Source organism: Nematolebias whitei, chromosome 20, assembly GCF_014905685.2.
Source record: "Nematolebias whitei isolate Nwh7 chromosome 20, NemWhi1, whole genome shotgun sequence".
Classification (NCBI taxonomy): Eukaryota; Metazoa; Chordata; class Actinopteri; order Cyprinodontiformes; family Rivulidae; genus Nematolebias; species Nematolebias whitei.
This window is the reverse complement of record NC_056517.1, coordinates 564694-580158: the sequence shown is the minus strand read 5'-3', so window position 1 is coordinate 580158 and position 15465 is coordinate 564694. Positions and strand designations below refer to the sequence as shown.

Below are 15465 nucleotides of genomic sequence, written 5' to 3'. Positions count from 1 at the left end.
CAGCTGATCACATGCTCAAGAAGGACCATCAGCCTAACAATGGATAAAAAGTTAAATCTGGTCCTTTTAACGATGAACGATTTCTTTTCACAAAGATCTTTTCACAAAAATCTTCGGTCAGCGGGCACCAGGCAGACTGAGGAAGTCTCTCGGATGAGAGACGAAACGTTTCTACATTTTTTTGTTGATTTGCTTTGTTTTGTTGTTTTTTTTTGAATGTCCAGAGGACCAGATTTAACTTTTTTAGATTTTTCTACCTGGATTATTGAGCATGCATATATTAACCTCTTTGTACCAAGAATGTTTTTTTTTGTCAATATATTCATTTAGTTCTAATTTTATCTTGCGCAGTTTTTTCTGTGTTTCCTCTCCTTGTAAACTTTCTAATAATTTGATAGATTTCTCTAATTCCTCAATACGTTTATTTTCTTTTTTCTTTTTGTTGGTTGAGTAGGATATTATTTTCCCTCTCAAAACTGTTTTCCCAGCCTCCCAGAGTGTACATGCCGATGTTCCTGGCAAGTCATTAAACTCTAAATACGATGTCCATTCATTTTTAAAGTATTGTATAAATTCTTCATCCATAAGCAGTGAGGTATTTAATCTCCAGTTTATACTTTTTGGGATTTCTTTCTTATTATCTAAATTTAAAGTAACTGGTGCATGATCGCTGACAGCAATAGGGTGTATCTTAGTGTCTGAAATGTTGGTCAGCAATGAGTTGCTGATTATAAAATAATCCAGACGAGAGTAAGAGTGATGCACATGTGAAAAGAAAGAATACTCTTTACTATTAGGGTGAAGAGACCGCCATGCATCGCAGAGTCCATAATCACTCATGTACTGTTTAACTACATTTATGGATTGCCAACTGCGTTGAGCTCCTACTGCATTCAGCCTGTCTATTTTGTTATCTAGACCAAAGTTAAGATCACCTCCCAGTACCAACGAGCAATCCATGTGATTTGATAGAGAAGAGATCATGAAAAAAGCAGCATCGTCCACATTTGGCCCATATAAGCTAACAATACAATATTTTTGACTGAGTATGGATAATTTTAATATTATATATCTACCTTGCGGGTCTATAACTGTGTCTAATATTGTGAAGTTCACATTTTTATGTATTAATATTGCTACTCCTCTTTGTCTTGAGTTATAGCAGGCTGAGAATACATCAGGAAACTCAGGAGATTTTAGCTCATCCACAGTTGACGGTACTTTATGAATTTCTTGGGAGTAATACAATTAATCTTTTAATCTGGTTAAAGATTCTATATTTTTTATGTTTGCTACCAGCTCCATTAATATTCCGTGTGACAAACCTTAAGATGCCCATACTTGTGCTTGTGAAAATATAATTAAACCACACCCATTATCACAAAAATCAAAAATAGTAAAACACCCAGACAATAACATAATCCTTAATGATTGATTATTTATGATTTATATATAAACTAAGTGCTGTTTTTGAAGGTAAATCATGGATGTATTCCTTTATGAGGTATTTGTATGTATGTATATGGATATATATAAGCCTTTGTGCATGTGTGCATATTAAGTGCTATGCAATATTCTGAACAATGTTGCTAAACTCTAAATGCTCTAAAAGAGCACAGAATGTCATGATTTCAACTCCCTGCTTCATCTGCTCTTTTCCACCTGCAAGCGCTCTAGGCCACGCCCACATCTCCAATCTGCACAGAAAGTTTATCCTACAGTGTGGGCTGCACAAAGGTGCAGCAGGTGCTAAATAATTTAAAATAATTTATTTTAAATACAAATTCCATGCCAGTCTTGTGGCTCATCCATCAGTCAGCCAATTGTGTGTCATGTCCAATCTTATTTTGAAAAACCACAATAGAAAGAGTCCACGATAAACGAACCGCGAAGTAGCAAGAGACTACTGTAGTTTTAAAACAAATCATGTCTGTATGTATTGTACAGTCACAGTTCTAATAGTAAAATAGTACAATTTTCAAGTAAAGAACAAGTTACAGGTCTGTACTGTTAATGTTCCTCCCCTCATTATTACAACAGCATGCATAGAATAAACATCAAGTTATTAAAACAAACTCTTTTTTTTTACCTAGAAATAATCAGATCATCATTTGACTGAAAAAAATAAAAAAACTGTGAAATCTGCCTAAGTATCCTTCATTTTCACATGGGACTTTTTTTCTGCATCTACAATTAGTTTCTAGTCTGCAGATCATTAATCCTTGATTCTCAGTCCTTTCTGAGCTGATGATGGCTGGATTTATGTCAAGTCTTGGGAAGTTTGCTGATCAGGTTTTGCCTTGCTGGAACAGATGTTGCCGGTGAATCTCATTGAGGATTACATCGCTGTTGGAGTGGTCAGACAGTCCACTGTCCCAAAATATAGAGCCTGGATGGAAAGCAAATACAGTGACAGGCTGAGCAGACTTTAGCCAGTGCATGAACATAAAAAATAGAAACTGTAATGCGTACTGTTATTGTTGGAGGCGAAGCTCACAACGGCGGAGTTCTGATAGATGAAGTGGGGATCTGAGATATTGAGAGCTGATGAATTCTTATTCTGAGTAGCAATTCGACTCCAGTCTGCAAAAAAAATCATCATACAAATTACATTATAGGACCCATGGGCCAAAAAAAAAAGACTAGTACTTCATGTGTATCTTTGCAGATTTTATTATGAAAGGATTGAAGATGAAAAGCTTCCAGCGTAAGTGTAGTATGTCGGGACAGCTTTCGCTGTTGACATCCTATTAATTAATTATTCTTAAGGCTAGTTCAAGCACAAAGAATATTAATTGTTTAATTAAAACGGATTCTTTCTTTTTCGAGTTAAATTTCTGCCATGTGACCAAGATAACTTGAGAGTGGAGTGTATAATCAGTGACATGAGACGTCATTTATCTTTGACCCATCAGAATAAATGCGGTAATTTATTAAACAGAATCATTAAAATTAACATCAAAACATGTACATTTGATTTGCTGATCTGTTTCTGATTAATAAACTTATCAAGTTCAAATAACAAGACAACAAAGGATTACTGATGGAGAATAATTCATCTCTGAAGGCATTTAGCTTGATTTACTGGCGAAGAGGTTTCAAGAGGAGAGATTTAGAGGTTTAAAGAGGAGGATTTAGATGGATGAAGGAAAATGTGTTGACCAGGAATGGCACCCTTCATCCGACCCCAGCTCAGCCCTCGGTACACTAGGTGTGTGACGACTCGTTACCTTTGCAGAAGATAAATCAGCTCCGGTACAGAGGTCCATTTCACGCTACCTTTCAGCGTCTCCAGTCAGAGTGGCTGGGAATCGTCCGAAGTCGTGACGAAGTACTCCGTTCAACAGAATAAGCTTCCTTAGAAGTTGAGAGCATTTAATGCTCGGGGTGAGATCACAGCGAGGCGTGCTGTGACTCTGCTGAAATGGATGGACCCTTGGCTCATGGTCATATTCCATCAGCTATTATTGTAGACGGTTAGACCTTAGCCTCCATTAAGACTTCTGGTAAGACTCCAGTAAGAACTGAAAGTTCCAATAAGACTGAATAGTTCCAAGAAGTGTTGACTTTTAAAGGGCATCCACTTCCTGTTACTTGGTACTTCCTGATTGGTTACCACAACTAGCAGGGGTGGAGTTTTAGTGATGTCAGAGGGTTATTAGCAGTCATAGACAGCAGAAATGTTTTTAAGAACGGTTAGTACAGACAGGAAAATATTTTGAAGAAGTGACAGACTTGCAGGCGCGCCAGTTTCTTATTTACTGTCTGAGAGTTTTAAAACAAGGCACTTCGTTCTCATAACTTGTTCTCTGACTTTTGACCGACATCAAATCCACTCCTCATTCAGACAGAAGAGTAAAATGCACAATTACTTTGTAAATAGACATTTAACTTGTATGATCTAAGTCTAATGAGGTTTAAAAAGCATTAATACTGTTTCACAGTTTATTTAAATGAGTAGTTTACTTCAACATTAGAAATGGTATGAACTGACCACACTTTTGATTATCAAGATACTGTAAAATAGTAATGATAATATAAAAAAGAAGAGTGTTCTTTCAATTGATTAATTCAGGATACAATGAAATAGTCTATTGATGAGATAATTTGTGTTCTGGATTTAAATCAATGAAATAACACTTCCTGTCCCCTGAAGGACTTCAGAGACAGATTGATGTAGGAGGTCTAGTTCACTACAGTCTCCCCTTTGGAAATCATCACCAGTCCATGGGGATGAATTCCAACATGAACTTACATCTCCGAATGTCCTTGATCTTGATGTAATCCAGCAAGAGGAAAACAAAAGTCAAAGAAAGTAATTCCACAACGGTTTTGGTAATTCCATAATGTTGTTGGTAATTCCATTGCAGCAAAGCTTTAACCCCTTGGAAACAAAGTCTGTAATCCATTGGAAAATGTTATATAATCCACAACGATAAATCCACAATGATTGGAGGTGTTGATTGATCAGCATGTAGAGGGGTTCCCTCGATTGAACTGAAGAGGCGACCACTGGATGGAGTTTGGAGACCCACGTTGGAGTTGTAGGTCCCTTCAGCGAAGGTTGCTGCTGGTGGTTCCCAGTGGATGCCATTCTGGTTCTTATGTGTTCATGCATTTATGTGGTTTTAGTTGGGCTTATGAGTGGGATTTTACATAAGACCTTAACCTATATGCACCTGGTGTGTAAGCTATCATGGTTTAGACCAGTTACAGATACCAATTAAAGGGTGGGTCGTGCTAAAAATTTATATATAGGGATTTATACCTATAGAAGGGCATTCCAAACTATTCTTCCATTCCTAACTTGGTTTAAGTTAGATTTACGTGGCAAAATCTAATTTGGTTTAATTGTCTGTTGTCCCTTTAGACGAACGACTTGAGTTTTGGGTTTTTGGCTTCCCCCTAAATGTTTTTGGAGTCTATGGCGAGACTCATTTTAAGGATTAGTCCAGAGGACCAGATTTAACTTTTTTAGATACAAACAAAATTCATTCTTGCTGGGGGTGTTCAGAAACAATACCAAAACCAAATAAACAATGTCTCAACATCGACAACAGTAGTGATCAAGCAACTAGAAAACAACGTTTCACTGTGTACCTCACTCTGATTGTCAGATTCGATCACGTTATCGCGTCTGAGTTGTTAACACTTAATTAAGCTTAGATTTATTTAGTTTCTGCTTGGATGACACTTTTTCCCACGAGGTCTGATTTTGTGAGATCTTTGTCTCCTGTGGAGTTATTGAACGCCTTTTATAGTTTGACCTGGTTTCGATGTACCCATTTAACAATTGGCTCTTTTTGGTTTTTGCCGATTTTGATCTGGTAGACAACTGGAGACAGTTTGTCTGTTATCAGGTGGGGTCCAGTCCACCTGGGCATCAGTTTGTGGGCGAGAGTTCCGGTCCCGGACAGTCCTTTCCCGGTTGTGGGGGCAAACGTGTAGTACCAGACCCTATCTCCCACTTGGAGTTGCTCGTGAGAGGCCTTTTGGTCATAGTACGCCTTTCGTCCTTCAGCAGATTTTCCAGGTTTCTCTGGGCAAAAGCAAAGGTGTTTTTAAGGTGTTTTTCCAAGCCATTCATGTATTGTTGTGTGGTATAGGCTGTTGCCATGGTGGCATCGCCTGGTTGGTATAACAGGTGTAGAGGGAGAGTCATTTGTCGACCCGTCATCATCTCGAAGGGAGAGATGCCAGTCGATGTGTGTGGAGTGGCCGTTATGGCCATGAGGACCAGAGGGAGTTTCACGTCCCAGTCCTTGTGGTTTGTGGCTATGTATTTCTTCAAAATACTTACTACAGTTCTGTTTGCTCTCTCCACTTGGCCTGAGGCTTGTGGGTGGTAGCCAACATGGAAGTTGACTTTGATGCCTAGCATCTTCCACAGTTCTTTCCTCACTTCAGCTGTGAAGTGTGTACCTTGGTCTGAGTTCACCCTGAGGGGAAGTCCAAACCTTGAAAATACATGATTCATTAGTAACATAGCAGTTGTTTGTGCTGTGTTGTTAGGACCTGGTAGACATTCTACCCATTTAGTAAATGCGCAAGTTACCGTGAGAAAATATTTATTTCCTCTAGTGCTCTTAGTAAGTGGTCCAATCCAATCGATCTGGAGGTCAGACCATGGCAATGCAATGCCTCTACTTTACAGTGGTGCTCTGTGGAGTGGTCTAGATGGCTGAAACTGGCCACAGACCAGGCACTTTTTTATGTAGTCCTTGACATCCTTTTTCATTCCAGGCCAATAAGCAACTTGTTTTAATGCTTTCAGCGTGGTGTTATCTCCCTTGTGTCCTAAGAACGGGAGGTCATGCACGTGAACTAAAATCACCCCCCTGTGGTCATGGGGGACCACGAACATGGGTGAGGATGTCGGTCCATGAGCAAAAGTTAGGATGCACTTGATTAGTTTTAGCTGTTTGCGTAGCTGAAAGAGGACTTTAAGGTCTGGGTTGGAATACAGGTTGACTTCAGACGGAGTGTTTTTGTCTGGGTCAGTCAAGTACAGTATCATCGAGTTTATCGCAGGATCCAACTTCTGAAGTTGGATGATGTCTGGGTCAGTCAGCACGGGTTGTACAGAGACTGTGTTGTCAGCCGGTTTGGCTGCAGCCTGTGCACGTGTGACTGCCATTACCTTGGTTGTAGGTTGTACTGCCAGAGTTGCGAGCAGCCAGGAGGGGTCAAAGGACCATGGAGGGCCGTCCACGGCTCCGTCCTTGGCTAGGAAGTCTGCAAGGTCATTATACCGCTTGTCATTGCCTAGGACTCTTGAATGTCCTGGAACCTTCTTCCAGTAGACCTGTAGGTCATGTGATGTCACCAAGTGATCACATGCCATGAAAAGCTCTTTGTGTTTGACCACTTTCTTGTTGCTTGTGAGAAAGCCATTCTGTTTCCACAGAGCGAGATGACACAAGAAACTAAGTCGAGCGTAATTAGAGTCCGTGCAGATGACAAGCATTTGGATGGAGTGTTCTACTGCCATCTGGAGGGGTATTAGGATTCCTGCTATCTCAGCGTACTGAGAAGACTGAGAGCCTAATTTATAGCTAAAAGTGACCTCTTCTTGGTCTTGGAGGAGGATCCCTCCAACACCTGATTTGCAGGTTTTTTCGTGGTTGAATGAACAGCCATCCACATACAGTGTTGTCATATCTTTGCAGATATTGCTATCAAAGTAGTGGTGATTCGGGGCCTCACTTACTGAGGGTTTTTCCACAGCTGGCGGTTGGGTGGCTGGTACATCTTGTGTACATTCCTGGTAGAGTGCCAGGTCGGTGCCCAAATGTGACTTCTTGTTTTGTCCGTAGCGGATGTCTAGGTCAAAACTTTAAAGCGCCATGAGCCACGTGGCTACCTGTGAGTTAGTCACCGCACCATTCCTGATGCGTTGGCTTTTCAGGAAAGTTACTGGCTGCTGTTGTGTTTCAACAATGATTTTTTGTCCACCGATGTAACTGGAGAAGTGTTTAACTGCCCCCACAGTGGTCAGTAGAGCTTTCTCACAGTATGAGAACTTTGTCGGGGCCTGCCATTGTCTTACTGGCGTAGACCACCACACGCTTGTCTTTGTCGTGCATCTGGTACAGACCTGCACTCATGCAGTGAGCTGAAAAGCCCAAAATGAAACTCTTTGTTGTAGTCTGGATAGACTAGACATGGGGCTGACTTGAGTCTGTCCTTGAAAGCGTTCATTGCCTGCTGTTGGTTATCAGTCCAGACAAATGGGACGTCTTTCTTTAAGAGTTCAGTCAGTGGTTTTGCAAGGTCTGCATAGTTCTCTATGAATTGGCGTGAGTAGTTACACACACCCAGAAAACTTTGTAGTTCTCTGAGATTGGTGGGGACTTTGAGATTGTCTAGGCCTTGGGTGCGAGTCAATTGTGGTTGTACTCCGTCTGGACTTACTGGTAGGCCAACGTAGTCCACCTTGGTCCTGTACCACTGGCATTTTGACAGTGAGATTTTAGCACCAGCAGTAGTCAGTTGATTCAGAACGTGGTCGATCTCAGCCAAGTGTGAGTCCAGTGTTGGCTGCCTCAAAAGGACATCATCCACGTAGATCAGTGTCCCACGTTCATGGGAGTCTGGACATGCTTTGTTCAAAAAGATGTTGAACTCAGCTGGTGAGTTAGCGTAGCCAAAGGGACACCTGGTGAAGGTGTATTGTCGGCTACCAAAAGTGAAAGATAGTTTGTGTTTGTCCTCGGCGTGCACAGGAATGGTCCAAAAATCAGAGGCGATGTTGAAGGTGGAAAAGTACTTACCATCGGTGACCTTGGGCAATTCCTGTTGGATCTGGGTCATTGGCCACCTGGATAAAGGAACTTTTTGTTTAGCTTTCTGTAGTCTATGGTAAGTCTCCACTTACCATTTGGTTTCAAAACTGACCATAAAGGCGCAGAGTAGGTGCTATTACAATGTCTGATTATGCCTTTATCTAAAAGGTCATCAATGATTTCCTTGACAGGTTGATGTGCTGCCAGGGGAATCTTGTATTGTCTGACAAATGTAGGCGGTGAGTTGGGAAGAGTTGGGATGCTCACTGTGTGAAGTGAGGTCAACCCACAATCCATTGAGTCAGTCGAGAATAACTTCTCATATTTCAGGAGAACTTGGTGGAGTTTGTCCCTTTCTTCATCAGTCGTCAGGGCGTTGGCTTGGGCAACCACCTGTTCAATCTGTAAAGAGATTGCTAAGGGTTCTAGACGTTTGGGGAGCTCCAGTGAGTCCCTTTCTGTGTTGTTAGACCTGTCTATAGATAGAACACTTTAGGTTTGAGGTCCTAAATTGACATCATTTGTTGAGAAGAGAGCTATGGCCTGTGTTGGTTTCGTGAACCAAACTGGACCAGTCTCTTGACTTGATACCAGGTTGTCTGGGAGTCCTCCCAGAAATGGAATGCCTAGTTCAAAATCATGAAAATCTGTGGAGATCAACCATCCTAGCTTTGTGCTTTTTGGGATCAGTACCTCTTGTATTGCACACAGCAACAGATGTGGTTCTGGAGTCGAGGCTCACTTGACTTGCAGCCTCAATGGACAGTCCATCCATCCATCCATTTTCTTCTGCTTATCCGGGGTCGGGTCGCGGGAGTAGCAGCCTAAGTAGGGAGGCCCAGACTTCCCTCTCCCCAGCCACTTGGGCCAGCTCTTCCGGGGGAATCCCGAGGCGTTCCCAGGCCAGCCGAGAAACATAGTCCCTCCAGCGTGTCCTGGGTCTTCCTCTGGGCCTCCTTCCGGTGGGACGTGTCCGGAACACCTCACCAGGGAGGCGTCCAGAAGGCATCCTAAACAGATGCCCAAGCAACCTCAACTGGCCCCTCTCAATATGGAGAAGCAGCGGCTCTACTCCGAGTCCCTCCCGGATGATCGAGCTTCTCACCCTGTCTCTAAGGGAGAGCCCAGACACCCTGCAGAGAAAACTCATTTCGGCCGCTTGTATCCGAGATCTCATTCTTTCGGTCACAACCCAAAGCTCGTGACCATAGATGAGGGTGGGAACGTAGATAGATCGGTAAATTGAGAGCTTCGCCTTTTGACTCAGCTCTCTCTTCACCACGACAGACCTGTACAGCGCCCACTTCACTTCAGATGCTGCACCTATCTGCCTATCGATCTCACGCTCCATTTTTCCCTCATTCGTGAACAAGACCCCAAGATACTTGAACTCCTTCACTTGGGGTAGGACCTCCTCCCTGATCCGGAGAGGGCACTCTACCCTTTTCCGGCTCAAGACCATGGCCTCGGATTTGGAGGGACTGATCTTCATCCCGGCCGCATCACATTCAGCTGCGAACCGCTCCAGCGAAAGCTGTAGATCACGATCTGATGAAGCCAATAAGACCACATCATCTGCAAAAAGCAGAGATGCAATCCTAAGGCCACCAAAATGGATCCCCTCAACACCTTGGCTGCACCTAGAAATTCTGTCCATAAAAGTTATGAACAGAATCGGTGACAAAGGGCAACCTTGGCGGAGTCCAACTCTTACCGGGAACAAGCCCGACTTACTGCCGGCAATGCGGACCAGGCTCTGACACCGGTCATACAGGGACCTAACAGCCCGTATCAAAGGGCCCAGTACCCCATACTCCCAGAGTACCCTCCACAGGGCCCCCCGAGGGACGCGGTCGAACGCCTTCTCCAAGTCCACAAAGCACATGTAGACTGGTTGGGCAAACTCCCACGCACCCTCCAGGACCCTGCTGAGAGTGTAGAGCTGGTCCAGTGCTCCACGGCCAGGACGAAAATCGCACTGTTCCTCCTGAATCCGAGGTTCGACTATCCGACGGACCCTCCTCTCCAGAACCCCCGAATGGACAGTCCTAGTTTGAAAAACGTAGGAGATGGTTGAAAGTACGCCTGTTTAAGGCTAATAGCTTTTCTCGACCTTTATTTTGATAATAGCTTTTCTCGCCACAATGTGGACTCGTACCATTAGGTTTGTTACCTGAGGTGGTACTGAGGTGTTTTGGTTGTTAGCAACCTGGCAGACCTCTGGAATGGTCTGTCCAGCCGTAAGGTTTGCTGTGTTTAACACAGGATGATCCTTTGTGGCTGGTTGTAGTGACCACAGTACATTGTGGCTGGTGTGCGCTCGGACACCTAATCTTACCAAGATGTCAGAGCCTATGTAGGTTGCATGTGGTAAGTCTGGGACTACGAGGAATGGGTGGACCAGTTCCCGTTGGTTCCAGATCAGTTTCAGGTTAATGACTCCTTTCGCAGTCATCACTCGTGAACTGTTGGGATACAATGGAAAGCGGAAAGCTTTCTCGATCAGAACTGGACCCAAATGTTTTCTAACCAATGTTTCGTAGAAAGCTTGGTTAATAGCTGATTTATCTGTCCACAGCGACAGTACAGAATCTTCGGTGTGGGATCCTTGGATCTCTACACCTTTAACTACCAATGGTAGGTAGTATCCGGTGGGCTCTGACTGTCTCAGCTCGCAGAGGAGGCTTTCTTGTTCGGTCAGAGTTGGGTCCACCAGTTGGGTCTCTTCAGTTTCACATGCTTTTAAAGGATTACTTACCGGGACTGTGTTCTCTGCTGAGAAGTCCCCGGTGCCTTCTGCGGTGCCTGCTGTTGGGCAGTCTGTGACCGTCTCAGGAGGCATGAGTATTGGCCGGGGTTTGCTCACTCTGGCCCACATTGTTTGTTCACCATAATCTATAATCGCGTCAAAGCGATTTATAAAATCCTGGCCAATCAAAAATGGGAATGAGTCAATCATAGACACATGTACCAGGTGGTATAGTGTCATCTCGCCAACCTGCATGTGAACCATGGCTATAGCTATTAGGGTTGTCCTCGTCTCTGCGAGGCCCTGCAGTTCTATAGCACGTTCTATGAGAGGTATTTCCCTGTGAACACAGTTAGTGGCGGTCCTGAGCTCCTCGAACAGTTTGGCTGACATAATAGTTATGTCGGCCCCACCGTCCAGTAGGGCTTCAAGTGTGAGGACCCCTTAAAGTGTGATTGACAGGTAAGCTTTTTTAGTGACCCCCTTTCTGATAAGGTTACACAGGAACCTTGTAGGTTTTGGCCGACATTTCTTCTTATGTTTACCTTTGTCTGTGTAATCCTGGTTTATCCAAACCGTTGGTGCAGTCGCTGCTGCTCCTTGGAGTTCGGTCTAGTTCACTACATAAGTCTAATTAAATAATTCAAATGCTATGATTGAAGAAGGGTTGTGGCGTTAAATTAATCCATAGGATAAAAAGCATCAGTTCCTCCAAATCCGAGGCCATGGTCTTGAGCCGGACAAGGGTAGAGTGCCCTCTCTGGGTCAGGGAGGAGGTCCTTCCCCAAGTGGGATTCCCCCGGAAGAGTTGGCCCAAGTGGCTGGGGAGAGGGAAGTCTGGGCTTCCCTACTTAGGCTGCTACCCCCGCGACCCGACCCCGGATAAGCGGAAGAAAATGGATGGATGGATAAAAAGCAGACACCCACATTTTTGCTAAATGGACTTTCAAACTATCACTTTCACAGAAAAGAAGGAAGTAATTGTTTAGGATGTATTTGTTTTGTCATTTGTGAGGACATTAGATGTTTATTTAAATAAGATATTAAAAATTAAGAGATCCCTGAAATTCTACCTGACATTTTTCAACCTTCATTCTTCCATCGATTATCTTTTACCCACTTTTTCCTTTTTGGGTCACAGGGTTCACTGGTGCCCATATCTAGCAGTCACTGTGCGAGAGGAGGGGTACACCCTGGACAGGTCTCCAGTCCATCACAAGGACACATAGAGACAAACGAGACAAACAACCATTCACTCTCTCAATCACACCTAGGGACAATTTAGAGTTACCAATCAGCCTAACATGCATGTTTTTGGCCTTTGAGAGGAAACCAGAGTACCCAGAGAAAACCCATGCATGCATGGATAGAACATGCAAACTCCACCCAGAAAGGTCCCCGGATGGGATTTGAACCTGGGCGACCTTCTCGCTAAGATGCAGCAGCTCTAACAACTGCACCACCATGCTGCTTTGTAATGGTCACATTTTGTGGTAGCATAATGAGATTACTGGTTGAAATAGTACACATGCTCTGTGTGAGTGTTGAACTCATGACCTTCATGAGACTGACGTGCTGCCTACTGCATCATCCAGGCAACTATAATGTTCATGTTGGTGATTATAAATAAATATTTATAAGGCAGCTGTGGCTGAGTGGTTAAAGCGGTCATCGTCCATTGGGAGATTTGGGGGCTTGATTTCACCAGCAGTCACATGTTGAGGTGTCACTGGGCAATACACTGAACTCCTCATTGCCTCTGATGTGTGTCCCATCAATGTATGAATGTGATAAAGCACTGGTTATTCTCTATAGAAGGATTTATTATATTAGCTTTGTACAGATGTAATAGAGTGCTGTATGAATGTGTGTGTGGAGGTAAATGAGGGTACACTTTGTATTGTAAAGTGCTTTGAGTATCTTGATTTGATAGAAATGTGTTATATATGCACATACCATTTATCATTGCTTTTATATTAATATTAATAAATTACAAACTAGGGATGGGGCCGATCCAATCCGGTATCGGCCTTGGATACCAGCACAAGTTACGTATCGAATTTTTCCAATCCAACCTGCAGAGATTTCCGATTCATCATGCATGTTTGTGTCTGTTGAAACCTCGAGATTCCCTGCAATCTGCTCTGCATGTTGGCTTCAAAATATGGAATGGATTTCCTGAACGGCAGCGTGTCTCATGAACCAAACCAGCCACTAGGGAGCACAAGCCAGTGTATCTCTTGTGCCAGTCCCAAGCTTGGGTAAATGGTGAGGTTTGTGTCAGGAATGGCATCCAATGTAAAACACTTTTGGAAAAAACATAATGTGAGTTCATCAAAACGAAACCATACCGGATCGGTCGAGGCCTGGGTTAACAGTGACTGCCACCGGTGCTGTTGACAAACGGTGCCGCCGGAAATTGTGCTATTGTTAGTCGAAGACCACGAGGAGGTAAACGTGTCAGGAGACAGAGGGAGAAGAGGAAAGTGAAGAATGTAGGACTGAGGGTTGCAACTCTAAATGTGGGGACAATGACAGGCAAAGATAGAGAGCTGGCTGACATGATGCAGAGAAGAAAGGTAGATGTTTTATGTGTCCAAGAGACTAAGTGGAAGGGCAGAAAGGCTTGCAGCATTGGAGCAGGGTTCAAACTGTTTTACCACGGTGTGGATAGAAAGATAAATGGAGTAGGTGTGGTCCTGAAGGAGTAGTTGGCAAAGAATGTAGTAGGGGTGAAAAGAGTGTCAGATAGAGTGATGTGTCTGAAGGTAGAAGTAGAAGGTCTGATGCTAAACATCATCAGTGGTTATGCTCCACAGGTTGGATGTGATGAAGAGGAGAAAGATACAGTTTGGAAAGATCTGGATTAAGTGATTCCAAGGAAATGAAGTGAGTATTCCAAGGGAGGAGAGAGTGGTTATCGGAGCAGACCTGAATGGACATGTTGATGAAGGAAACAGAGGGGATGAGGAAGTGATGGGTAGGTTTGGTGTCAAGGAAAGAAACCAGGAAGGACAGATGGTGGTGGATTTTGCCAAGAGAATGGAAATGGCTACAGTCAATACCTATTTCCAAAAGAAGGAGGAACATAGAGTGACCTATAAGAGTGGAAGAAGGAGTACGCAGATCGACTACATACTGTGTAGAAGATGAAACCTGAGGGAGATTGGGGAATGTAAGGTTGTGGCAGGGGAGAGCGTGGCCAGACAGCATCGGATGGTTGTGTGTAGAATGACTGTTGTTGTGAAAAAGAGAAAAAGAGTAAAATCAAAGAAGAAGACCAAATGGTGGAAGCTGAAGAATGAAGAATGTTGTGAGAAATTCAGAGAGGAGCTGTTAAAAGCTCTGGAGAAAGAGCTTCCAAATGACTGGGCTACTACAGCAACAGTAATTAGAGAGACAGGTAGGAAGGTACTTGGTGTGTCATCTGGACAGAGAATGGATGATAAGGAAACCTGGTGGTGGAATAGTGAAGTGCAGGACGCCATTCAATAAAAGAGATTAGCCAAGAAGAAATATGACTGTGAGAGGACTGAAGAGAGGAGACTGGAATATAAGGAGATGGGACGTAGAACAAAGAGGGAAGTAGCTTAGGCAAAGCAGAGGGCGTACGATGATTTGTATGGGAGACTAGACACTAAAGAGGGCAAGAAGGACTTGTACCGATTGGCAAGACAGAGGGATCATGCTGGAAAGGATGTGTAGCAGGTTAGGCTTATTAAAGATAGGAATGGTAATGTTCTAACAAGTGAGGAGAGTGTAACGGGAAGATGGAAGGAGTACTTTGAGGAGCTAATGAATGAGGAGAATGAAAGCAAAAGAAGAGTAGAGGTCACAGAAACTGTGGACCAGGAAGTGGGAAAGATTAGTGAGGGTGAAGTCCGGAAAGCTCTGAAAAGAATGAAGAAGGGGAAGGCAGTAGGACCTGATGACATACCAGTGGAGGTTCAGAAATGTCTTAGAGAGATGGCAGTGAGGTTTTTGACTCATATATTCAATGGCATATTTGAGGGTAAGAAAATGCCTCAGGAATGGAGAAGAACTTTGCTGGTGCCAATTTTTAAGAACAAGGGTGATGTACAGAGTTGTAGCAACTAGAGGGGAATTAAGTTGATGAGCCACACGATGAAGATCTGGGGGAGAGTTGTGGAAGCAAAACTTAGATGAGAGGTGACTATCTGTGAGCAGCAGTATGGTTTCATGCCAAGAAAAAGCACCACATATGCCATATTTGCTTTGAGAATGCTGATGGAGAAGTACAGAGAGGGTCAGAAAGAACTCCATTGTATCTTTGTGGATTTAGAAAAAGCATGACAGAGTGCTGAGGGAGGAGGTATTGCATGAGGAAATCTGGAGTGGCAGAAAATTATGTTAGACTGGTACAAGACATGTATGAGGACAGCAGGACAGTGGTGAGATGTGCTGTAGGAG

General features: G+C 43.5%; 1 protein-coding gene across 1 annotated transcript in view; it reads right to left on the bottom strand.

The window, feature by feature from the left end:
• Positions 1-2288: 2288 nt before the first annotated feature.
• adgrg2a (adhesion G protein-coupled receptor G2a) overlaps positions 2289-15465 on the bottom strand; it is a 46817-nt gene continuing 33640 nt past the window's right edge. Inside the window, exons 13-14 of the mRNA XM_037694367.1 lie at positions 2473-2583; positions 2289-2389 (exon numbers count right to left, since the gene is read on the bottom strand). Coding sequence (XP_037550295.1) covers positions 2289-2389; positions 2473-2583 — 212 coding nt within the window. The remainder of the gene's footprint in view (positions 2390-2472; positions 2584-15465) is intronic.